This window comes from Exserohilum turcica (genome assembly GCF_000359705.1).
Source record: "Exserohilum turcica Et28A unplaced genomic scaffold SETTUscaffold_8, whole genome shotgun sequence".
NCBI lineage: Eukaryota > Fungi > Ascomycota > Dothideomycetes > Pleosporales > Pleosporaceae > Exserohilum > Exserohilum turcicum.
In genome coordinates, this window is record NW_007360299.1 from 1,029,867 (window position 1) to 1,053,086 (window position 23,220).

Sequence of the window (23,220 nt, forward strand, 5' to 3'; positions counted from 1 at the left end):
CCTCTCTTAGTTCTTTAGAGACGTTAGATAGAGAGGAGATTTGGTCTCCTAGAATTGTAGAGTTTTTTTTGTTTACTCTGCCGTTCTCTGTAAAGTCTCTAAAGACTTCTACAAGGTCTAGTAAACTAGTTTGCCTAGTAGGGTTGTTCTCAGCTAGGTTAGCTGCTTGGATTACTAGGTTTCTAGCAATCTCTAAGGCCTCCTCAATAGAGGTTGCCTTTGGTGTTTTCCCTACTGTAGGGTATCTTGGCACTGCTCCAATAAATGGAGAAAAATTGCTTCTTGTCCTAGTATGGGTAGGCCTAGGCGGTTCTTCTGGTTGCCTGTTAGGGCACGGCGTAGGGGCCTCCTCAGCCATCTCGATTTCTGGATTATTATCCATTAGTCGTTTGCTTGTGCCTCTAAGGTCCTTTGAGGCTAGTCTTTTTTTGTTATTTTTATTGTTTTGATATGTCTGTGTTTCTTGCTGAATTTGAGCTTCAATAAGCTCCTGCGTTCCTATTGGCCCCTCTAGTCTTGGCATTAGAGCCCAAGCTCTGTGAGAAAATTCTCACAGGCGTGAGAAAACGAAGGAAGGCCTCCTTCTTCTCCCTACTGCGCGCTAGCGCCTTAGCTGCAGGTGTTAAAAGTGCTGTTAGTCGATTCCTCGTGGTCGGTTCTCCTAGATAGCGTGCTTTCCTAGCGGTTTCCAGAAAACTCGAAGTTGGTAGCGTGGTGTAGCTGACTTGCAATGCGGGTGGTTCGATGTGACGATGACGGAATGTGGGTTATCTCCGGTAACGCCGACCCAAAGCTGTTCCTCCACAGTCCAAGAGACATGGAGCTTGCAAAATGGCTGGTTTTCTTACTTTACATATCATGTCCTTTTCCAATACTCCAGTAAGGAAGTTGTTGGGTTTATTTTTATCATAGTTTTCTTATGGGTCAGCCTAGCTGTTGTCTTCTAAAAGTACAGAGCACCACTACCACCACCACGATCTGTGCCATCTTTTGTCTCCATTTCGTTCATATCTTTGAGACACCATAGTCATTTTTCACAAAGCAACTTCTCATCCAAAAATCCTGGAGATTGATCATTTTGACCTCCTGAAAGCAAGAATAGATGAAACATTACGTACCCCTTCCAAAGATCAGTTTAGCCGCTTCCGCGACCTCCACGGCCTCCACGGCCTCCATTCCCTCCCAAGTTACCAGTTCCCGGTCCATGCCCTCCCCCTCTTCCTCCGCCTCGTCCTCCACCTATCGATTCAAAAAAGATGCCTGGGAATAATCCAGGGCCATCATTTGATGAAGGTCCAAGCACGCCTCCACCACGACCAAATGGACCGGGGCCATGATGAAAGGGGCCACCTCGCCCACCGGAGCCAACTGCGTCACGACCACGACCACGAGCAGCCGCAGACCTAGTGTTGGAGCTTGGAGGGCCTGAAGAGCTTTCCGGTGTATATCCAGCATGGGGTGGCATGCATAACCCCCACATACCGGGAGTGCTTGTATTATGGCTGGGGATCTGGCCTCTACCCACGTATCCCCCATGGCCAGGCGAAGCAGGAGCGTAGTTAACATGCTGAGCGGTGCTTTGCATAAACTGAGGGACTGGTGGCGGCGGTGGTTGTGGCTGCGGCGGTGTGTGAGGCATGCTTGGAAAAGAACCAGGATGCGGCATCAGAGAGGGAGGTGACACAAATGACGGAAGAGCCCCTGGGTTCGGTAGTAAAGGTTTCGATCCTGGAGGTTTTGGAGTTGGAGGTGGAGCAACACATTTAATCTTGTATGTAGCTCCGTAGCTCTGCAAGGCGGTCTCCAAACTGGACATCATGCTATACACGGCCGAGGTCATCACTGTGTTGCCAAGGGCATATAAGTATGAATTTTCGAATTCGGACCAGTCTTGGAAGTCTGCTCCGGTCCGCTGGGAGCGCTTCAGAGGTTGCTTTTCGATGTCATTAGCCCATTCTTCTACTCTCTTGAGGATGGCGTCGCCATGCTGCGTGAAATGGTGGGCAACCACATCTTTCCACAACCCGGGGGGCTTTTCTAACCATTCAAGTAATGCATAGCGAATTGTATCGCCCTGCAGCTTCTGGTTATATCTCTCTGATGGACTACCTGCGGTGCTTTGGTGGTAGCCTACTTCCCTTCCTGGCTCATTGTACCACGGCTCTTCGCATAGAATCATCGCCTGAATGGAGATGAGCACCTGAAGCAGCGTCGACTCCCCAGGTTTCCAAGGTTCTCCTGTCCATGTACCGAGCAAGGAAAGACAAACTTTTCCATCAGCATAGAGGTTTGGATTGATCGAGATTGTTCCGCCTCCGGTACCCTTGAATGAGACATAGGGAGGAGAATTGGGAAAGTTGGGGCCGCAGTAGAAATCGAACTCGAAAATGCCATTCTCATACGGTGTCCCGAGTGGCCCAATGATGGCGCACTTGAGAACATCTGGCCTGTTTTCGCAATATCGAACATATATTCCAGGGGGTAGGCTTGTTTGCAATGTGCTAATCTCGGTGATGATGCGCTTGAACCGACCAGGTTGCGAAAATGTCAAACTTTTCGCGTTCTGAGCGTATTTGTGCGTAGGGAATATGTCTTTCTCCTCAACGCCCCTGATCACAAGATCCTCGGGAATGGCTGCAGCTGTATTCTTGTCCTCTGTTCTGGTATTTACCTCGATAAATAGTGCAAGTTTCGACACTTGGTGGCAAATCCGCAGCATGGTCTGGCCGTCGTCGCTTGCAAAGTCATCCTCTTTGCTGTTTGCGCTTTTCAGAACCAAAGAGCTCGGCTTGTAAATAATATGCAGGTAACTGGCAAGAGCCGGAACCCTCTCCTCTGGTTCGGGAGCCGCCGCACAGAATGACAGCGTAAGGAGATCGATAGTTTCAGGACGTGTGGAACGAGGTGCGAACAGCCCTTCACTGGTCTTGGGGTGCGATCCCATCATGGTCATGAAGCTGAATAGCGTCTGGTATAGGTGCTCGCGCTTAACGATGTCAATGATTGAATCATTTCGCAAGAGTTCGGTGCAATAAGTGAGTATTTTGCTACCCTGGAGCATCTCGAGAACCGCGCCGGGTGGGTTAAAGTCGAAACGTGTCGCTCGCTCCAACGATGGAAGAAGGTCGGTCAAGAAGCCAAGGATTAGCATGCCGAATCTGTCCTCGCTCATCTGTGCACTCCTCGCCTTCGCAATGCCCTTTGCCTTTTTGTCGCCAATCAAAGGAGGCTTCGACTGGCTCGGCATATGACCATGCTCGGCAAAGAAGTCATATGATTTCACGAGTTCCAAGTAATCTTCCATATCTATATCCTCAATGTCTTCCAGATCGCTAATCCCGTCGGCATTGGTGCCGTAACCTCTCCCCCTGGGCATGAAGCTCTGGTGAAGCATCCCACTGGCGTCACGCCTTGGTCTTTTTCCTTTCTTATTGGGATTAGATTTCTTCGAGGTTGCATCCGAATTTGCCTTGTTGTCAGTAACGCCGATTTTTTTGGACTCATGTAAATGCCGATCGAATCCGCAAAGCAATACCCATATGATGAACAGCCTACCCCCAACACAGCACCAGGAGACGCACTGTTTCTTCTCTTGAAACCCAATCTTGGATGGCCTGGAGAAGGGCTCGGGAATACAGGCGATGCATGAAGACGTCCCGCAACTCTTGCATTTGATGACGCATGACAGCTGCTTGACCACGCCGTCGGCCCAGTCTTGGAATAGGGTACGAATATCGAGCTCCGACGAAAAGAAGGGCTCCTTACATGTGCGGCACCAAGCACTCTTGATATGATGTGTGAATTCTGCAAAGCTGTTCCGAGTTAGGTAGTTGGACGCGGTCTCCTGCTCATATTTTGCCACTCTAGTCTTGTCATCTTCCGACTCTCCCGCAGGCCGGCCCACTGGAGTATCTGATGCGCTGGACGAGGAATGGGACGTGGATTGTTGCTGTCTCGTTCGCTCTTGTATTATTTTTTCGCACTTAGCGATGTCCTGGCTGGTGGTTCTTGAGTTGAATGGCTGCTGAGCGCCTGCAGACAGAACGTCTGTGCTCTCCCACCCAGCAGACAGTGCCTCGTCCAAGAGGTGGTAGGGGTTGTATTCGGCTTCTTCGACATTCTTCGCATTCATTTTGTGCTTATGCTGGTGGTGTTGGTGGTTGGGGCTTGTGTGGCACTGAGGACTGCGCGCGGAGTTCCGGGGTGTAGGGTGAGACCGAGGGCGTGTGGAGTAGTGGAGGTTCAAGCGGGCTGAGACCAAGTGCGTGGAGCGGGCACAGTTACGTGTGTAGTGTGTAGATCAGGAGAATCCGCGAGGCTGATGCCGACTACAGTTGCAGTCCGCGCGGCAGTCGGCCTTGGCTGGAACGCCGTATATGTAGTGAGTGGCAATGTCAAACAAGAATAAAGGCGCCGGCGGCGGTCTGTGTGGTCAGTCAATCTGGCAAAGAGAAAGACAGAAGTGAATGCGAAGAGACAGCAGCCAAGGTGGAAAGAGGGTCTCTGAACCACTGGTACGTGCCGTCGCACTTACCCAATAGGAGTGTTACACAAGCGGCAGGGCTAAGTAAGGCCCAGCCTGCCGGGCTGAGCATATGACGTGGATGCCTCGATGCCTCGCGCCTTAGCACTAGCGACTACCGGTGCCGGTGCATCAGCCTTGTGGCAAATACTCATGGGCGAGCTAGTCAGCTGTTACGGTTGCTCGAAGGGCCGGATATCACTGCCTTGGCGTTGCTTGAAAGTCAGACATGCACCATGCAGACGGGACAGACAGACCGCAGACGTAGTACCAGCTATCCAGTCGACTGCAACTCCGCCTTCCACGAACAAAGACACGCGCATCTGGTACCCCAAAAACATCATCAATTTTGGTGCCGCCTACTACTGGCTCAGGGGAACATGATTACAGCATGACTAATCCGATACCACCCATATGCTCCTTGCTCGCCTGGTTCCTTGAGTCGATGCCGCCAGGGATCGGCGCAGCGCGGTAGTTGTAGAAGTAGTAATGTAGTGAACCGTCTCCAGCACCGAAGCGCTGATCTTCCAGGAACAGGGGGTTGTCAAGCAGCGTGAGGGCATTGAACACGTCGAAATCGGCCTAGTCGTGTTAGCAGGGCGCGCAGCTTGGGGACCGCCAGCGTGCTCACCTTCTTCGCCAGAATCAGCGCGTCCTTCATCAACAGGTTCAACCGCTGCTTCAGCTTGGCCTGGTCATCCTCGAATGCAACCTCGGTACCGTAGTAGAAGAGATACGCCGCCTTGATGGTGTTGTGCTTCTTGTTGCCAATGACGGTACTCTCGAGGTTGTAGAAGGAAAAGTAGTCGGTAATCTTGTGGGTTTGCGGGTCCTCCACTACATAGCTCCAGACGACCTGCTCCTTGGGCTTCTCTTTGGGTGCCATCCAGTGCTCAAACTCGGTCTTGCTGAACACCTGTGCCATGTCCATGCGTTCGAGATATCGCTTTAGGAGATCAAGCGCTGCGTCGACATCCTTGGCCTCCATTTCGCGCAGTCCGGGCGTGGATGTAGTGTCTGGAAGCTTGTACCGTATGACCTGGCGCTGCTTGGTGCTACCGCGGGGAAGAGGAGAAAAGCCGACATCGTACAGCTTCTCCCAGTCGATGGCGCGATGGAAATAGCGGGCGGTAGAAACAGGTGTGGGTAATAGCGAGCCAACAGTGTATACAGCCTGGAATGTGCCTTCAACATAGCAGCGGCGGGTAATCTCCTTGATAAGCACAGGTGCTAACCGCTTCGACCGGAGCTTCTTGTGGACACAGAGAAAGTTGACTTCGGAGCAGTTGAGGAGCTTGTCGCGGACGCGCATCTGTATCGGAATACCGGAAATGAATGCGACGAGCTTGCCTGACGCAGTCGCGCGGACACCAACGTGCCATTCTTTCTTCCAGCCGGGTGCCTTGAGAGCCCTACAGCCGTTAGCTCCAGCCAGCCTTTTCCTCATGAAACATACTCACCAGTTTAGGAACGACGGCGAGTACTTGAACCGGAACGTCGCATCCTTGTCCTCAACGTAATGGTTTGTGAGCAGCTCGTAGACCTCTTCCAGCTGCTTCTCGTCTTCCAAATCCATAGTCACCCATTCAAAACCGGGGTACATTGGGCTTGGGTTCTTATCAACCTTGTCGATATCAATCTCCTTGATTGGGCCGTCCTTGATCTTGTCCTTGCTTGCCATCTCGTCGAAGCTGGGAACGGGCTGTGTTTTCCAGAACGCGTGGTTGGCCATGTCCTTTTGGCCGCCTTGCGGTGCCAGCCCTGTCAACATGTCGTTGATGTTGAGCTTCTGGATCAACTTTTGCAGGTCCTCCTTGTTGTTCACCTTGCCTTGGAGCTCGTTCGCAAGGCTAGGGTTGCTTGCGAGTAGCATATTCATGACTTCCTTAGGCAGAATTCCTCCCGCCGGCGCATCCAAGTCTGTGACCTCACCCGCCTTTCCCTTGCCGCTGAGGGCGTCCTTGACCTTGTCTTTCCTACTCTTCTTCTTTCCAGCAGCGCCCTCGGCGCCTTCTACTGTCTCAGTCTCCTCATCGCCGCTTTCATGTGCAGACTCGGCCTCTGCTTGTTTGCTCGATTCGGCGACAGCTTCGGCTGCTGCTTGGGAAGTCACGTCGGGGTCAGCAATCTTGGAAGATTCCTGAGGCATTGCGGGAGAGTTGAGGAAATTATGGCGGGATCGGCCGTGGCGTAGAGGGGGCAAGGTGGTGTGGCGGGTGTTTGTGTCAACCAGCTAGGAACAGGTAATTGAGTGCAGGCCAGGTGGGGCATGCATGGCGGGGTAGCGCTAGACGCTCCATTGCCTCATCTGCTAACAATATCGACATTTCCTCTTTGCTGTCAACCATGATTACTCCATGGCAGCATTTTGAAGCTATGCTATCTATAGATTAGAGCTAGGGTAGTTGATACGCACCTCACGTGATCATCGCAATGCGCCCTTGACGCCTCCTGTGTATACTCGTCTCGGTCTCTTCAACCCGCATTGCGCTAGACATCCTCAAATAAGTACATATACGAACCTATGAAGAAAACCAATGGGTATCTTCGAGAGAGAGAAAAAGCGGGAGGCCTTGGTTACCTGCCAACTGAAGCAAGATAGAAGAAGAGCAAAAAAGTCAAGAAAGAGCAATACAAAGTTTGCAAACAAGGCAGAATCATAAAACCAAAGAACAATAAAACAGAAAACGGAAAACCAGACAAGTAACTCATCGCAGATATGACAAACCCACAAGTCCAGCCATCATACAGTGTACAGCAAAGCATCAGTCGGAATTTGAATTATCTCTCAGACCCGCCCCCCATCTCCCGCAGACAGCGCACCCACCTTCCCCTCCCCCATCAAGCAAAGTTCTTCCTGTAAACCGGGAGATCCCCCCGTCTGGGCTCACCCCTAGGACAAGGATCGGCCGCATACGCCCTCAGCGGCACAGCCGAAGAAATCAGAACCGCATGTTTCCTCAGTGGCGTAGCGCCAAACCGCATTCCTTTCGTGAAGCCGCGCAGTCCCTCGCTGCTGAACGGCGTGGATTTTTGTTTTGGAGCAGCAAACTCAGTCCACTGGTCCAGACGCCCGTCAGCAGCAAAATCTTCAATCTGCGGGCCGAACTGCTGCGCAGGATTGGTGATGGGCCGCGCGCGCTTGGCCGTGATGTCGAAGGGGTTGTTGGTTGTGGTGTACGACGGGATGTTCATTCCAGGGATCACGCCGGAGAAGACCCAGTGGTCTTTGAGGAACGGGTCGAAGTGGTCTGGGACGTGGCCGCGGAGCAGTGGGTGCCGCTTGAGAATGGCGGACATGCGGTGAGGCTCGCGAGCAATGTCCATTGCGAAGTTTTCGACGTTACGCCGGTATTCGTGGCCCAGGTCGTGGTCTTTACGACGCGTGTGCTCGTTGTAGCCAAGGTAGAGGCCCGTTTGCTGATCGGGGACCGGGGTGAATTTGATGAGACTGGGTTGGTAGGGATGTTCGGCGTAGAGGTCATTGGGCCTCCTGCCGTTGATTATGTTGTGGTGAGCGTTCAACATGCTGCAAGCCAGGAGACGAAGGTAGTTGTTGTCTGAGACGACTTCTAGGAGCGTGCGTCGGTAGCCAACGCATTTGTTGGCAAGTTCGTGAACATAGTCAGGCTTGCCTTGTTGTGTGATACTCTTGGGCTCCCTTCGTGCTTCGGCGAGATCCTCTTCAGTCGCCTTGAGCCTCAGGTACAAGAGGGCAGTTTTGCACCAATTGTATGATGACGTTTCCATGAAGGCGTTGAAGGTTTCATGCGCGTAGCTGTTGGGGTTCTCTACCTTCTTTCCATCGATACCAAATGTCTCGAATGCGAAAAAGACAATGGCGCGTCTGTACCAGGCTTGTAGAAGCTGCACAAAACTCTGAATACTACCGCAGAACGCGGTGACAAGTGTATAGAGTTTATCAATGACCATGCGGACGTTTCTCAAGATGCACTTGAAGCAAGCCATCCATACTGGCCAAGACAAGTCATCACCATCGAGCCCAAAAATGATTTGCAACGTGACCCAATAGACATCTTTCGCATGACGACGAATGTGCGTGCAGGATTGAAGACGGAGCTTGAACAGAAGAATAAAAGAATTCCAAGCCAGAAAAGACAGATCCGTCGCAATGGCCTTGAACATCTGAGATTGTGTCGGGCGGTTCGGTAGGATGCTGTATGTCCTCGGAAATAGGAACTCGCTAGTGGAGTTTCTGGTTAACCACCGCTCACCGGTATTTTTGATGTGCTTTTTGATCGTTCCATCATTGTACCATTGAATAGATCGCCTGGCTGTCCACTTCCTCAAAGCACGGACGCATTGGATCGCCAATGGTCCCGCAGCGACTGCCCATTGAGCCAGCAATCGAGCGCCCTGGGCGGCTCTCAGCTTGAGCGATAGCCACATGAAGCATACAATTGCAATGAGAATATATGTGATGAGGAAAGTCAGTACCATCTGAGGTGTGCAATATCCACAAAGCCAGATGCACTGCGCGATGATTAAGCCAATGTAGTTCATCTGCCATGCAGCATAATCAAAATAGTTCTTGATATATTCAGGAATTGCATCCATCCTTTGAATGACAGTGTGTATATCCTTCCTTTTGATGAGAATTTGGTAGCTCAGAAAAACCATCATCGTGGAAAAAGCCAACAGGACACCCATGATCAGATCAAGCCTGGAGTATTGTGGATCCGAGAGGGAGGAAAACATGGACGTGGACTGCTGAATTGCCGAATCGAAAATAGCTGATTGAGCGTGGCGAACAGACCGAGGCAGTGGAGGGTGGTTGTAGGGGTCGAGTGTAGGACGGGGAGATGGCAAGGTCGACGTGGAAGAGGTAGTGAAAAAGGCGTAGCTAATGGCGCTCGCCGGAACTAACACAACAGCTCAGTCAGATGATGCTTCGAGATAGATATTTGAAGCTACTCACCACCAATGGTCTCAGTAACAGTAACCGTAGGCCACACGCTCGGTGCATTGACAACAAATCTCGTGACCTCGACGACCTCGACGTTGGAGAAAGGCAGCGACGGGGTCAACCATGGACGTAGGCCAAACAAGGCCGGTAAGACCTTGATTGCCCACATGTTTATGGGTGTTACTTGGTTGTTTGCGGGTTCGATGTGGATGTTGTCGTAATCTTCTGTAGTCTCGCAGGGCGTCTGCCCAGTTCCAGCGTACGTGTCTTGAACAGTATATAGAGAATAGATAGAAGAATTTGGTATAAGTCTGCTGGATTGCTTGTCAAGTATTTGCCGTAGACTGTGTTGTGTGCGATGCAGATCGATACTGTTGCTCTACAACCTGTATTGTCGCACGGGAGGTGGTGTGCAATCCAGACGCTAGTTATGTCATCAATGAAGGCAAGTTTTCGAGACCTGAAAGAGAAAAGTGGGACATGGAATGGCGAATGAGAAAAGAGTGATACCTGGACTTTCGCGTCACGGCGTTCTTAGTGCGGTAGTGGAAGTGAATGCACCAGGTGCTGCCAAGACCACAACAATAACAACAACACGATGGTGAATTGGTTGACGTAGTTGATTTAACACGTTAGGGAGAGCAAATAGCGCCTGGGCTGTCGTGATACCAAATACGGCAAGTCATTATTATATTCATCATCTGCAGAACATGCATAGTTTGTACGACTTGCATTGTGAGGATGTATTCCATGCAGTATGCTACTTAATAATCTAAGTTCCTAGATCACGACTGGTATTGTCCAACTCCATCTTAGGGTATATCCCACGGTACAAACATTACATCCAGTGCAGGGGAGGTCATAACAAGCGTCCACAGGACGGGTATAAGAAACAGGTGTTGTTAACGACAGTGAACGAAGGGGAAAGGGCCAGGTTTGTGCTACCATAGGCGAACACTGAGCCTTGTAATAGTACAGGGGTTTTAACAATAAGGAAAATAGATGGTCGATCTGTAGAGATATTGAAAATACAAAATGGGTATCGCTGAGCTGATGATGTAAAGCATCTGGGGATGAACAGACATTGAGTCAAGGCGCTCAAAATTTGAGGGTTTTGGATGAAGGTTTCGACTGTATCGTAGTCCCATTGTTGAACTGAATGGTGAATTTGACCAAGTCTACTTTGAAAGGGCCGGTGTCAACAATGCTACTGCCGGGAAGGCCGTTACGGTTGTTGGTGAGGAGGGTTTGTATCGATTCCTGTGCGGTGGCGGCAGTGTCGAGACTGCCGGTAACTTGCAGCGTAAGAAGAACAGCAATACGGCCGAGATCGAGCGAATTGATGTCGCTCGAGATTGGCTGCGGTATCTGAGCTTTGGTGCCAGCCGAATTCCGGTTGTTCGAGGCTTCACCCTGTCCACTCTGACCGACAGTCTGGCGTTTGACTTGATGGCCTGGTATCTTCGCGGGGTGAAGATGATGGATTGTTGAACGCGTTCGTGAGGGATGAAGTGCCGCTCTCAAATCCATAGCGTACGAAGGCTTGGATACGGATCGGGAAGCCAGGCCGTTGAACGTGATCAGGGCGTTCTCGGCTGCACAGCTGAGAGAGAGGGTTGAAAACAAAGACAGAATACGGACGGGATCAAGGGTCACGTTGTACATGGTATTGGCATCTTCGATGAGGCGCGGAATGGCGGAGCCCGTGGTAGCATTCTTTGCAGTACCTGCAATGGTGACGGTTGTGCATCCAGTGGCATCGTTGTTGGTACATGTACGTCCGGTAAACCCATTGATACAAATGCAGTTGCATGATCGATCTGCGTTCAAGATGGCAACCCCTCCGTTTTGACAAGTAATGACACCGGAACATTGACCGTTGCCTGATCCGGCTGTTTGTGAGGGCATGGGAGGTGGGTTTGTGCTTGGCACATCGTTGCCGCTATTGTTGTTGCCCCGGTTGTCTTGAGCAGCACTGTTGCTAGCCGCCTTGTTTTGGTTAGGGATGACGACCAGGACCACTGGAATAACGACGGCTGCAGCGATGATAAGAAGCAAGATTATGAGGAGTAAGATGAACACCCATAACCGCATACCGCAACATTTCCGACGCTGCTGAGGCTTCTCGTTCTGGACGCCGACATCTACGTAGTTGTTGTTGTTATTGTTGTTGATGTTGTTGTTCGAGTTTCTGACAGAAGGCCACTCAGTGTTGCCACCATTGGTGTTGTTTGGGGTACCGCGGCCCGTACGCTCTGGAGTTTCCTGGCCAGGTGGTGGGAACGCTGCAAGCATTTCGGACAAGCCAGACTGGCGCACATCATTCTTTTCGGGGGCACCGGTTTCCCAGAAATCCATGCCTAGTCGGCTCGCTGTGCGTCCGCGGTCGAGATTGGATGCGAGTCGGGTAGCTCTTCGAATCAGATCGGGCAAACTTGTCAGGCTGCCACGCGCCTCGGCTTCGCGAACGGCCTCCATGTCGAGCCTCGGAGGCCGTCGTGCACCGGCACGGTCCGCCAGCGTGATCGGGCGCAGTTCTTGTGAAAGCGGTGATGAAGTGCTTCCCGCTGCCATTTTATTTCTCAATGTTTGCAGCGTGCTCAGAGAGTCTGACGAAGATTCCCTGCTCAAAGGCGACCTGGATCTGGAAGAGTAACTATCTCTTGCCGCCATCGCTGCGGCTCCCAATCCCATTGCGCCCGCAGCCATTACAGCACCATCCGTCCTCGATTTGGTTGAACTGTCTACCGTTTTGATGGTCATGAGCGATGGTTTGGTTCGCCTGCCCAGACTAGCTTGTCGCACAAGAGTTGGTGATTGCCGGACGAGGCCCCTTTGATCGTCATGGTCCGTGGGCGAGTTGAATCCGGTATTGGTAGAAGACATGTCCTCCTCGTCGGAAAAGGGGTCGTCGTCGGGGTAGAAAGCGTCCTGGTTGCTTGGGAATACATTACTCGATGCAAAGGATCCTCGTTGCGACTGTATTGCTGTAGAATGCGATTCGGACTCTTCGACGATTGGCGATACGTATGACATTTGGGTGTAGTATGACGAGGGTCCTCTTCGTGCAGAGGGCGGCGGGCCTATACTGGGGAATCGCCGAGCTTGTTGTATGCTTGGCATGGGCGGTTGCGGGACAGGGAAATCGGGTATAGATCCCATTGAGGAATCGGACGCGATCGACGAGGTGGTGATAGGACGCGAGGAGCGATACGAGCTCGGCGAAAGCGTGTCATTGGGATGCAGGTAGCCTGGTGATACTGGCGAGGCAAGTTCTGGTGATAGTTGTTGGATTGGATACTCTTCCGACAGGGGGCGTGAGTCTTGAAATAGTTGTGGTGGCTGACCTCTCCGGGGTGAGCGGGGCGGAATGTCAGGAACGGGATCTACCCTTTGGGTTCTGACATTTGGCAGGGGCCATTGCGGTGATGGAGAGCTCGAGTCTGTATCACTCCGGCTGTCAGTGTTGATCTGTAATCGCGATGGACCGGCGCGCTGGAAGGCTTGTTGTTGTTGTTGTTGCTCTTGCTGTTGCTGCTGGCGAAGTTGGTTTGGTCGACGCGGAAGACCGATGATCTTGGAGGTATCTGGAAGTTGGGTCCTCTTTTGCGCAGCCTGCATCCTCTCCCGAGCTGCGCGTACTGAGCCTTTTTTCGCGTATCCATCGCCATCTGCGTCCGTCGCACCGTATGCTCCGGCGCCCAACCTTGGATCGTAACTCATGAATTGAGTGTAGAAATGATGGCGGTTGGTGTGCCAATCGACACTGGGCTGTTATGAAAAAGGTAGTAATGGTGGGCCAGACAGGCCGTAAGTGGCGAGAAGTGCGGACGGGGAGAACGACTGTGTGGCCACTGACGCATATGCGATTGTTGCCAGGCGACGGATGGCCAGCGCGAACATGTAAGAGACGCAGCTGTCAGTCGAAAAGTGAGAGTCTTGGGTTGAAAATGCAAATAACGATGCAAATGGCATTCAGGATAGTGAGTGAAGGTAACAGCCACGAACCCAACCGAAGGATCCGAGACGGCGGAAAGTCGCGTATCCTTGTGCGGACAGTTGCCAGTTATCAGTTGGCCTAGTGAGACAGTGATTAGATGGTTGGCATGCCGAGGGAATGCGCTGTGTCAGACACCGACAGGCCTATGATGGAGCAAAGTCAGAACGGATTACGTGCATGAGAAATGGAACCTAGGCAGGACAGCAACAGAGGATGGTGCAATGCAGAATTGCAGCAGGGCTGCTATCAAGACAGAGTCTATGCATTTCAGCCATGGCAGGCCAGATAGGACGACGGTGGATGCCTAGACGAGCAGGCAGAGGGCGCTGTGACACTCTCTGTTGCAGCAGCGTAGCGACGATGCCCAAACGGGTTTCAAGAGAAATCCATGTACATACCGAAAAAGAGAGGTCGGGAGAGGTCGAACGAGCGATGTCGGAACAGTGGTCTTTGCAGAGCCGAAGAGGCTGGGGGGATGGTGGTGACTGGTTGGGGTGGTTGCGGTGGGTGGTGGACAGGCCGTTAGGCTAAGAGACAGGAGTGTAGTATATACAGATGGTAAAGGCGGAGGCTAAGCTTCGCAACGGCACGAACGTAGGGGAAAAAAGAAAACGGACGAGGTTTGAAGAGAGAGGGTGGCGGGCCAGGGGCTGGGGCTGGGGCTGCGTCACCGAAGGAGCTTCGAGCTCGCTGGAAAAGGCACTGAGGCAACGACGACAGGAAAGGAAGAAGTGAGGACGACGGGCAGGATGCGCGAGGCAGCGAGGCTAGCTATGTCTCGTGGCTCCAGAGACTTTTGGGGGAGCAGCCCGGGCTGCGAGTGGAACAGGCAAGGATTGCATGGCTCAGAGTTTACTTGTACCAGCACAGGGCTAGGCATGTGGTGCAGGAAGCGAGAGACGCCACCATGTCCGCGGTCGGCTCAGGGGCCTCGGACTGGTCACTGACGATGAGATGGAGCATGGTGCGACAGGCACGGGCAGCCCACACACTCCCGTCTGGGCGTGAGATAACGACGAGGGGCTCGCAAAGGACGCGCGCACCACGCCCAATGGCTGGCGGGCTTGCGCAATGCACAAAATGCTGACGGGGGACCTGGCCCAGTGAGGCTGAGAGGCTACGGGCACGAGGGAGCGGCCGTGGGCGTGGGCGTGGGCGTGGACGTGTGGGTGAGCGTGTGTGGCGAGGCGAGGGCCGCAGCCGGGCATGTCTGGGGGCGGGGGGCGATGGGCGATGGCGATGGCGATGGGCATGGCCATGGTGGTTGGGGCGTGGTGATGGTCAAGGGCGGCGACTGGCGGCGGCGACGAGGTGCAGGCACAGGCACAGGTGCTCCAGATGGGTGCCGCAATGGCGCGTTTTGCATACTGACAACCCTGCGCGAGCGAGCCAGGCCCACGAGCCCGTCGCGAGTGCGATGGCAGCCAAGACGGCCCTTTTGGAAAGAGTTGCTTCGCTTCTTGCATGTGCGGCGCTTTATTGGGAGCGCCGTCCGATGCACCCGCTGCACGTGTCGCCGAGGGCCGCTGCGGGTACGCCTGCGAGTATCGACGCGGTCCAAGTACATATAGGCATGTCGCGGCCGGGGTGCGCATGTTTGATCCAGCGGCAGTCCAATATAATTATATCGGCAACGGCCCATCATCTCGTCATGTCGGGCGTCGCCGGCGGCACGGCCAATATCGCAGCGGGGAATTGCTCGCAAGATTAAGGTGCAGAACCACTGTCGCGGCATGAGTACATGTTTGCAGAGGGCTGTACATGTAATTAACGCGAGCTGCACCCACCCACCATCCAAGATGGCGATCGGCCATGGAGCTGCTAGCCCGGCGGGGCCGGCAAGGCTATCGATGCCACGGCTTGTTGCGCGGGAATGAAGAAGGGGAAGGGAAATGGAAATGGAAATGGAAATGGAAATGGAAATGGAAATGGAAATGGAATCGGAAAGAGAAGACGCGCGCAGGGAACATGCGGCTGTCTGTCAGCGGGCACGTGACGTCGACGTACTATTGGAATGGCAGCGGCGGCATGGAGCTAGCATCGCAAACGGCCACAGCAAAAAAGAAAACAACCGACGGAGCTGCCGTTCGGTGCGCGCCCATGTGCACAGCCGTTTGCGCCATGGCCCTTACAGTACGCCCATATACGCCCATATTGCCTGCCTCTCCTCCCTCCACCCCCCTGCTACGTCAGCCAGCACAACTCGACCCTCCCATAGTATACTATCGCCCCGGCCTGGTACCTGGACCTGACGGCTGACGGCTTACAAGTACTGCTGACCTCTCAGCCGCACTGTGTTTGCACGCCCTATCGACATCCATTGACGCATAATATTACCTGCGCCGGCCCGATTTATAAATACACCACCAACGACATTAACATCATCGCCCCTAACAACAACAAGAGCTGCCGGCCAAGGGGAGCAGGCGCAGGCTGCAGGCACAGGCACAGGAACAGGCACAGGCACAGGCACAGGCACAGGCACAGGCACAGGCACAGGCACAGGCACAGGCACAGGCACAGGCACAGGCACAGGCACAGGCACAGGCACAGGCACGACAGGCGGATGCATGCGCAGGCGCGTTCCTTAGTCAAGCGCCTGCAGCGCCCCTCATATAAGCCACCATGTCACACTGCCACCCCAAACGCCATCTCGAGTCATCCAGAGCGTGACGGCTGCTGCGCCGCGGGCCACGCTGCAGAAAGAAGAACGGAAGACGGCCATGGCCTCGCTGCCTCAAGTTTGTCGTCGAGGCGCCGCCGGCTTCACTTTGGCGAGTTACTGAACCTTCGCACAGGCAACGCTTAGCGGCCACGGCGAAAACAACAAGATTAGCCCACACAGACATGCGCCGTCGCACGACGCTTCCACAGGCTGCCCCCCCACTGCGAGACCCGTTACACCGTGTGGCAGGCCCGGGGAGTCAGGCCCAGGGCCGCCCTCGCCCTCGCCCGCTGCTGGCCAAGCCAATATTCGCATGCGCCGCTCGCACCACGGCTCGCTACTGCTTCAGTCGCCTGCACGTGCTGGGCATGCCGCCCGCATGAGGCAGATCTTCGAGGATGCTAGCCGTGAACAGCACACACGGCAGCCCGCTAGCCACACGCTCTATCCACAGCTGGCCAACGTTTCGAGAAAAGCATCGCCGCCACTAGCACTAGTACACAACGGGCGTGTGCGAGCCCGTTTCCAGCAAAACCCCCCCACTCCCCGCCCACCGTCCCGCTGCATGTCGTCAACGACATCATTTCGAGCCTCAGCAGACGATGCTCCCTCGGCCTTTGTCGGGCTATCAGCGCAGAGTTCCGAGTCGTGGTCAGACGACTCTGCATACCTGGTGGCACGCTCGCGCAACCCGACGTCTGCTCTGGCCTTTGTCCCCAATGGCCGCATATCCGAATGGCTCGCCGGCGTCTCGACGCCCGATTGGGACCAAGATGGCTCTGAAGAAGAAGAAGAAGAAAAAGAACAAGAAGATGGCCACGCCAGGTCCGAATTCTGCCAGCACTTCTCTGCCGAGTTTAGTCACGAAGCCGCCTCCAGACACATACGACAGTCGCCCAAACCGTGGCGGCCTGTCAGAATCAAGCCACTAGATCCTTTTGGCCGCCAGGAGCATACATACACCGAAACACAGCCCTTGGCGTTTCATTCCTTTTCGCCTTTCCACGACATGACTGCTAATCCGCGCCCCACCTTTAGTGCCCAGCGTCCCACTACGCCAGGCCCTTCAAACAAGCAAGCCTTGCCCTCCTCCAATGACCAAATCCAATACACGCCCCTGAGTCCAAATATATGTATCGAGCGTGGTCCCTCGCGATACCGCTCTTCCCGCAACAGGCACCTCACGAATCGCACATCGCCTACCAAAACCCCACATAGCGTATGCAAAGAGAACACGCTACCAACATGTCTTGACAATGCACACGCCAACAGTACCCCAGAAGCACCTTGCAAAGTCGGCGTCGGCACGCGCTTCCAGCATCCGAGGCATACTGCACGACAGGGGCTGGGCAGATGGGCACGCTGTGTCGACTAGTTTGCTATCAGTGGACTGACATGGGTGAGTAGATTGACGGTAGGTGGAATCATTGCCATATTCCGTATAGCATCGCCATCACCATCGTCATCATCATCATCATCACCACCAATGCAGCAGAATTTCCTTGGAATAGCCAATATGGTAGAGCGGAGAACGAACTCAGCATAGTGGTATCTTTAGCTGTTCCAAACATGTTCAAGAATAGACGACTTATTCCACAAAACGCTCACTTACACCTGTCGTATGACAAATCATTTGTTTCGTTTGTCGTCATGATCCCTCACAACCCTACAGACCTGGATCTTGCTCTTGCCCGCCCGCAGCACCAGGGCCTCCCAGTCGACAAGATAGTGATTGGGATCCACGTCCTTGCCCTCCTGGATGGTCGCCCACTTGAGCGCAGTAGGGTTTTCAAGCGGTCCAGAGTTGGGCACTACCACGTAAGCGCCCTTTTTGGCTATCAATCGGCTCGCTTCTGAGCGAGATGCTGCGAGCCCGGCGGCGTGGAGGATGTGGGCAAAGGAACCAGGTTGAAGCATGGACAGGGGCAGCGTGACAATGTTGTCGTCTTGCAGCGGCTTTTGCTGCTGCTGCTGCTGCTGTGGTTGGACAGACTGCGCACTCGCAGCAAAAGCTTGCTTGTACGCCAGCAGCTCTTTTTCCCTTTTACTCGTCGTGTCAGCCGCCGCACGAGTTTCCGGTGCCTTGGAGCTGGAAAGAGCGTTTCGGAGCGACAGCAGTGAAAAGGTGTTTGTGCCCTGACCAAAGGCATCTTTGTGTGCGAGTTCGGCTTTCTTCGCCTCGGCTGCGCCGTGGGCGAGCTCGACCATCTCGCGTGCGAGAATGTGCTGGGCGAGGCGCTTGCCCGGGTCGTGGGCTTGCTGCGACATGAGCAGCGCGATGGAGTCGAGGGGCAGGAAGGTGAAGAGCTTGAGGTAGCGCTCTACATCTGCGTCGGCGGTGCGCATAAAGTACTGCGGCAATTTCTAGTCAGTTCGTATTTCTGGTGTGAGACCCTCTTTGTTATATACATACCTGGTAGAGGTCAAACGAGTTGAGCATCTGGCCGTCAAGCCAAACCGCATTGCCCGCGCTCTTGCCAAACTTGTCGCCTGACGCCGTCGTCAGGAGCGGCGTGGTCAGGCCGTATGTGGCTGTCCGTGGGTCCTCTTCTTCTGCCTCGTTGTGCATGCCGTGGATCTTGCGCATGTGGCTGACAGCGCCCATGCCGGCAATGATGTTGCCGTACTGGTCGGAGCCGCCAATCTGGAGTTGAACGCCCTGGTTCCTGTACATGCTCCACCAGTCGTACGCTTGAAACAGAGGATAGCTGAATTCGGATACGGCCATGCCTTCTCCGCTCTCCATTCGGAGCTTGACCCTGCACAAGTGTGTGAGAGACGAGTCTTGAGATATAGTCAGCTGACACTTACGAATCGCGACTGAGCATGGCGCCCAGACGCATGCCAGAGCCCAAGTCTCTCATGAGCTCGACAGCACTGAGCTTCTCGAGCCACTTGCGGTTATTAAGGATCTCCTGCTTCCGGCTGATGAGCTGTGGGTACTGGTGCTTGATGCCTAAGCACTTGACGTTGGTCCAAAGCTTCTCGAGCTGCCGCTGTATGCTCGCCACGTTCATGGATTGCACATCTTCTCCCAGCCGCGAGCGGGCTGTTGTCCTCCCAGACGGATCTCCAATCTGTACCGTGCCTCCGCCCAACTACCCATGATTAGCGGCTGTGGTGCCTATCGACGCGCGGGGGGCTCACCAAGCTGACGGTGTAGTAGCCATGGAGATACAGCCAGTACAGCGCCATCAGAGGAACAAGATGGCCGACGTGCAGCGAGGGCGCCGTCGGGTCGACGCCGACGTATGCGCCGATGCGCTTCTCGGTGAGCAGCCAGTCGAGCGTCTGGCGTCCGCTGCGAAATTCTCAGCTCAAGTCCCACGGTGGCTTCTTTTTGTTTTTCTCCCTGCTGTGCTCACCCCGCAATGTCCTTGACAAACCCCCGCTCTTCAAGCACGCTCAGCATGCTCTGCTGCGCGCCCACCCGCACCTTTCCCGCCTGCTCTTCCCATTGCGCCTGTCTGGCTGCTGGATCCGCGTCCTCGTCCGCCCATCTCGACGTGGGCCGCTCGCCGCGCGCCAGCGTGGATTGCCGTCGTATGCATGTCCGGCACACCAAGAGCCGTGGGCGGGACAGTCGTCTCAAGGCCGACATGGCTGCCAATTGCACGGCATTGAATTTGGGGCCCAGGGCAAAGTGTCCGGGCCTGCCAAGATGGAGCCAGCATGACGCCGATTGGCCCGAGCCCCTGCAGCTTCCCCGACCACCTCCGCACCAGCATCCGCATCCGCATTCGTCCACGTCACATGCTCTCCTCGCTGTCCATGTGCATGGTGCTGCGTCTCGTGCCTTCGTGTACACCGTCACTTACCTAGCCAGCGCAATCAGACAGCAATCACACATCAATTCATCCTTCTGCCTCCGTCTCTTGCCACTGTGCCCGCCCCTCCGTGTCCTCCTGCTCTAACAGCACAGCTTACTTGTCAGAGGAATACCTACTTACGTTGGAACCTCATATCCAGCCGCCATGTACGCTGCTCTGAGCTGTTACCCGCCGCTGGGCCAGACGACCACCATTCCTTCAGACCGAGACTCGGTGAGTTTGGCAATTGAGCAGCTGCCCGACAAGCTCGAGTCTAACACCGCCCCAGGTCAGGTTCACAGTAGTCATCCAGAGCTCGGTTCTTTCGGAAAAGACCTGGCAAGTGGCCCTGTGGCACAACTTTGACACGTCCGATCAATGGACCAGCTCTAGCCTTAGTCCAACCAACGAGCCTACTGTGGTATGAGCAGCCATAGAGCATGATTTGTTGAGAGAGCTGATGATAGCAAGACGGCCGTCAGCCCGTATCAATCCGACACTCAACATCAGTACTTTACGATTGAGCTTGCTGGTCGTCCAAAACATGCCGCTTCAGTATCGTTCACTATTACTTTTCGAGCAGCAGAGGTGTGTCGTCTTCTTTCTGACAATTTCAACCACTTTAGTGCTTCAGGATTGCTGAGAACAATCATCTTTTGCTTTTTGCAAGAACTCGACTGATGCTCGCAGAATGAACCCTGGAAATGGGCAAACGAGCACTTTTCCACCTCTGATGGTCGTCTGATCTATCAGTCGTCAGAGCCGCTGCAAGAGAGCCTGACATTTTACCTTGAAAACCTTCCTCCATTCCTCACAGTTGCAAAAGAGCAAAGCGACACGCCAAATACGCTGCTTTGGGATGTCAGCTATCCAATTGGAGCAGCCTCTGGAAGAACACAAGGCCAATCGCGGGAAAAGCTAGGGAAACCTAACAATGTCTCCCGCTGGTTTGCCGAAGTTCGCCTATGGGGTCCTTGGATTGCTCCCAGACAAGGCAAAGACCGCTTCCAGCCTGACAAAGACGCCATTCTGGCTGCATTCGAGCGCCACGACGGGTCACATCTGGTAGTGCTAGCAGTGAGTGGGGTCAAGGACGTCCTTACTATCCTCACTCACGACGGCAATGGAGGGATTGTGATGAACTCCACAAACGATGGTCAAGAAGATGGCACTGTTCGTGTTGTTGCTGCAGTTGGCAAGGCCCTGGAAGATGCAGTTGCAGCATCCATGTACTATGCACGAAAGCTTGTCATGGCGTACGAAAAGTCGACCGGACAAGTCAATGAAGAGATCAAGGCTCTCACTGACGATTTCAAGCCACAATGGCTGGAAAACTGGTACGATGGATTGTCGTACTGCACCTGGAACGGACTGGGTCAGAAGCTCACAGAGGACAAGATCTTTGATGCCCTGGAATCGCTGCGCAAGAACGAGATTAACATCAGCAACCTCATCATAGACGATAACTGGCAGTCGCTGAATACCGAGAGCGGCGACCAATTCAACAACGCTTGGGTGGAATTTGAAGCTAACAAGAATGGCTTTCCTCGTGGCCTCAAGGCCACCGTTGGCGATATCCGAAGCAGGAATCCACACATTCGACACGTTGCTGTCTGGCATGCCATGTTTGGCTACTGGGGTGGTGTCGCCCCCGGGGGACGCATAGCCAAAGAATACAAGACGAAAGTGGTCAAGCTGAAAGACGGAGTCTCAGGCGGCCAGATCATGGTCGTCGGCCAAGAAGACGTTGATCGCTTCTACAAGGACTTTTACCAGTTCTTGTCGTCGTGTGGAGTGGATTCCGTAAAGACGGACGCCCAATTCTTCCTCGACGAACTCCAGGACGCAGATGACCGGCGCGAACTGATCAAGTCCTACCAGGACGCCTGGTCCATTGCTCAACTCCGCTACTTCTCTGCGCGAGCCATATCCTGCATGTCGCAAGCTCCTCCTTTGATGTTCTACTCTCAGTTCCTCTCCAACAGACCACGCATGTTGCTGCGAAACTCGGACGACTTCTTCCCTGAGGTGCCTGCAAGCCACCCATGGCACATCTTCTGCAACGCACACAACTCCATCTTCACGCAGTACCTCAACATCCTCCCCGACTGGGACATGTTCCAAACCAGCCACGACTACGCAGCTTTCCACGCCGCCGGGCGCTGCGTAAGCGGCGGACCCATCTACATCACCGATGTCCCCGGCCAGCACGACGTCGACCTCATCACGCAAATGACGGGAAACACGCCTCGCGGCGACACGGTCATCCTGCGTCCACACACAGTCGGCAAAACGACCAGCGCATACAACGCCTACGACGATGCCGTGCTCCTCCGCGTCAACACGTATGTTGGCATGGCACACACAGGCGTGTCGATTCTCGGTGTCTTCAACTGCACCCACAAGCCCATTGCCGAACTCATCGCCCTCGACGCCTTCCCCGGCGCCGAAAAAGGAACATACGTCATCCGCTCGCATTCGGACGGCCAAGTCAGCAAGCCCACAAGCGTAGCCTCCAACGCCGCATTCGTCCATGTCGATCTGCCCGTTCGCGGCTGGGACATTCTGTCTGCATTCCCACTGCTGTCGTTTACCCTGCAGCGCGAAAAGGGACTCGACGCACAGGGCCCCGCCGACATTAGCGTGGCGAATCTGGGTGTCGTGGGTAAAATGACAGGGGCTGCTGCAATCATCAATACGGACTCGTATATCGAGCGCAACTCTGGCCGCCTGAGGGTCTGGACGAGTTTGAAGGTGCTAGGTACTTTTGGTAAGTCATACTCTCTCTCTCTCTCTCTCTCTCTCTTTTTTTTCTGTTGTTGTCGTTATACATGCTAATTCCACTCGTGCACAATAGGCCTCTATATTTCCCATCTGCCCAAACGCTCCATTGAAAAAGACTTTTTTGCCGTCATTTTCGGTCGCCCCGTCCCCGCGCATTGCGTCAGGGTGAGCGACGAATGCGAAAACGTGCTGGAGATTGATACGGCGAGGGCGTGGAAGGAGTCGGATTCAAAGGCTGGCTGGAGCAATGAGGTTGTTGTCGAGGTGATTATTCGATGAAGCCACGGTATGCGGGTTCTGTTTATTGTTTGTTTGTTTGTTTGTTTGCGTCTTTCTCCTCTCTCGTCTTGCGTGTCTAGGGGTTGGATGTCGATGATGGTGGAGTGAAAAGGTGTGCTTGACTGTCGTACTTGAATATGAAAACGTCTATCTTTTTTTTTCTCTTGACTGCTCGTATAGCAATGACCGGAGTGAAAAGAGAAAAAAAAAACGTTGGGTATCAAATGACAGAAA

The 23,220-nt window shown here is 53.9% G+C and overlaps 8 protein-coding genes across 8 annotated transcripts; 2 read left to right on the forward strand and 6 right to left on the reverse strand.

The window, feature by feature from the left end:
• Window positions 1–1,002: 1,002 nt before the first annotated feature.
• On the reverse strand, window positions 1,003–4,132 carry SETTUDRAFT_181688 (uncharacterized protein; the record flags this gene model as incomplete). The annotated part of the gene is made up of 1 exon (XM_008032750.1): window positions 1,003–4,132. One exon carries the CDS (start codon window positions 4,130–4,132, stop codon window positions 1,136–1,138), a length of 2,997 nt encoding a protein of 998 aa, XP_008030941.1. The 3' UTR covers window positions 1,003–1,135.
• Window positions 4,133–4,854: 722 nt separating this feature from the next.
• SETTUDRAFT_165951 (uncharacterized protein) lies at window positions 4,855–6,697 on the reverse strand. Its single transcript, XM_008032751.1, has 3 exons — window positions 5,983–6,697; window positions 5,154–5,934; window positions 4,855–5,104 (listed from the first exon to the last, which is right to left on the reverse strand). Exons 1-3 carry the CDS (start codon window positions 6,669–6,671, stop codon window positions 4,907–4,909), a joined length of 1,668 nt encoding a protein of 555 aa, XP_008030942.1. The 5' UTR covers window positions 6,672–6,697; the 3' UTR covers window positions 4,855–4,906.
• A 666-nt stretch (window positions 6,698–7,363) lies between these two features.
• On the reverse strand, window positions 7,364–9,618 carry SETTUDRAFT_35325 (uncharacterized protein; the record flags this gene model as incomplete). The annotated part of the gene is made up of 2 exons (XM_008032487.1): window positions 7,364–9,405; window positions 9,462–9,618. 2 exons carry the CDS (start codon window positions 9,616–9,618, stop codon window positions 7,364–7,366), a joined length of 2,199 nt encoding a protein of 732 aa, XP_008030678.1.
• Window positions 9,619–10,547: 929 nt separating this feature from the next.
• Window positions 10,548–13,526, reverse strand: SETTUDRAFT_143043 (uncharacterized protein; the record flags this gene model as incomplete). Its single annotated transcript, XM_008032752.1, has 1 exon — window positions 10,548–13,526. The coding sequence occupies exon 1, from the start codon at window positions 13,170–13,172 to the stop codon at window positions 10,548–10,550; it is 2,625 nt and encodes an 874-aa protein (XP_008030943.1). The 5' UTR covers window positions 13,173–13,526.
• Window positions 13,527–14,061: 535 nt separating this feature from the next.
• SETTUDRAFT_181691 (uncharacterized protein) lies at window positions 14,062–15,044 on the reverse strand (the record flags this gene model as incomplete). Its single annotated transcript, XM_008032753.1, has 1 exon — window positions 14,062–15,044. The coding sequence occupies one exon, from the start codon at window positions 15,042–15,044 to the stop codon at window positions 14,322–14,324; it is 723 nt and encodes a 240-aa protein (XP_008030944.1). The 3' UTR covers window positions 14,062–14,321.
• Window positions 15,045–16,172: 1,128 nt separating this feature from the next.
• SETTUDRAFT_35328 (uncharacterized protein) lies at window positions 16,173–17,489 on the forward strand (the record flags this gene model as incomplete). Its single annotated transcript, XM_008032488.1, has 2 exons — window positions 16,173–16,190; window positions 16,248–17,489. The coding sequence occupies 2 exons, from the start codon at window positions 16,173–16,175 to the stop codon at window positions 17,487–17,489; spliced, it is 1,260 nt and encodes a 419-aa protein (XP_008030679.1).
• Window positions 17,490–17,605: 116 nt separating this feature from the next.
• Window positions 17,606–19,715, reverse strand: SETTUDRAFT_143046 (uncharacterized protein; the record flags this gene model as incomplete). Its single annotated transcript, XM_008032754.1, has 5 exons — window positions 17,606–18,466; window positions 18,528–18,873; window positions 18,926–19,212; window positions 19,262–19,415; window positions 19,480–19,715. The coding sequence occupies 5 exons, from the start codon at window positions 19,713–19,715 to the stop codon at window positions 17,744–17,746; spliced, it is 1,746 nt and encodes a 581-aa protein (XP_008030945.1). The 3' UTR covers window positions 17,606–17,743.
• Window positions 19,716–19,897: 182 nt separating this feature from the next.
• On the forward strand, window positions 19,898–23,134 carry SETTUDRAFT_123280 (glycoside hydrolase family 36 protein). The gene is made up of 5 exons (XM_008032755.1): window positions 19,898–20,157; window positions 20,213–20,344; window positions 20,395–20,511; window positions 20,614–22,693; window positions 22,781–23,134. Exons 1-5 carry the CDS (start codon window positions 20,089–20,091, stop codon window positions 22,984–22,986), a joined length of 2,604 nt encoding a protein of 867 aa, XP_008030946.1. The 5' UTR covers window positions 19,898–20,088; the 3' UTR covers window positions 22,987–23,134.
• The last annotated feature ends 86 nt before the right edge of the window (window positions 23,135–23,220 follow it).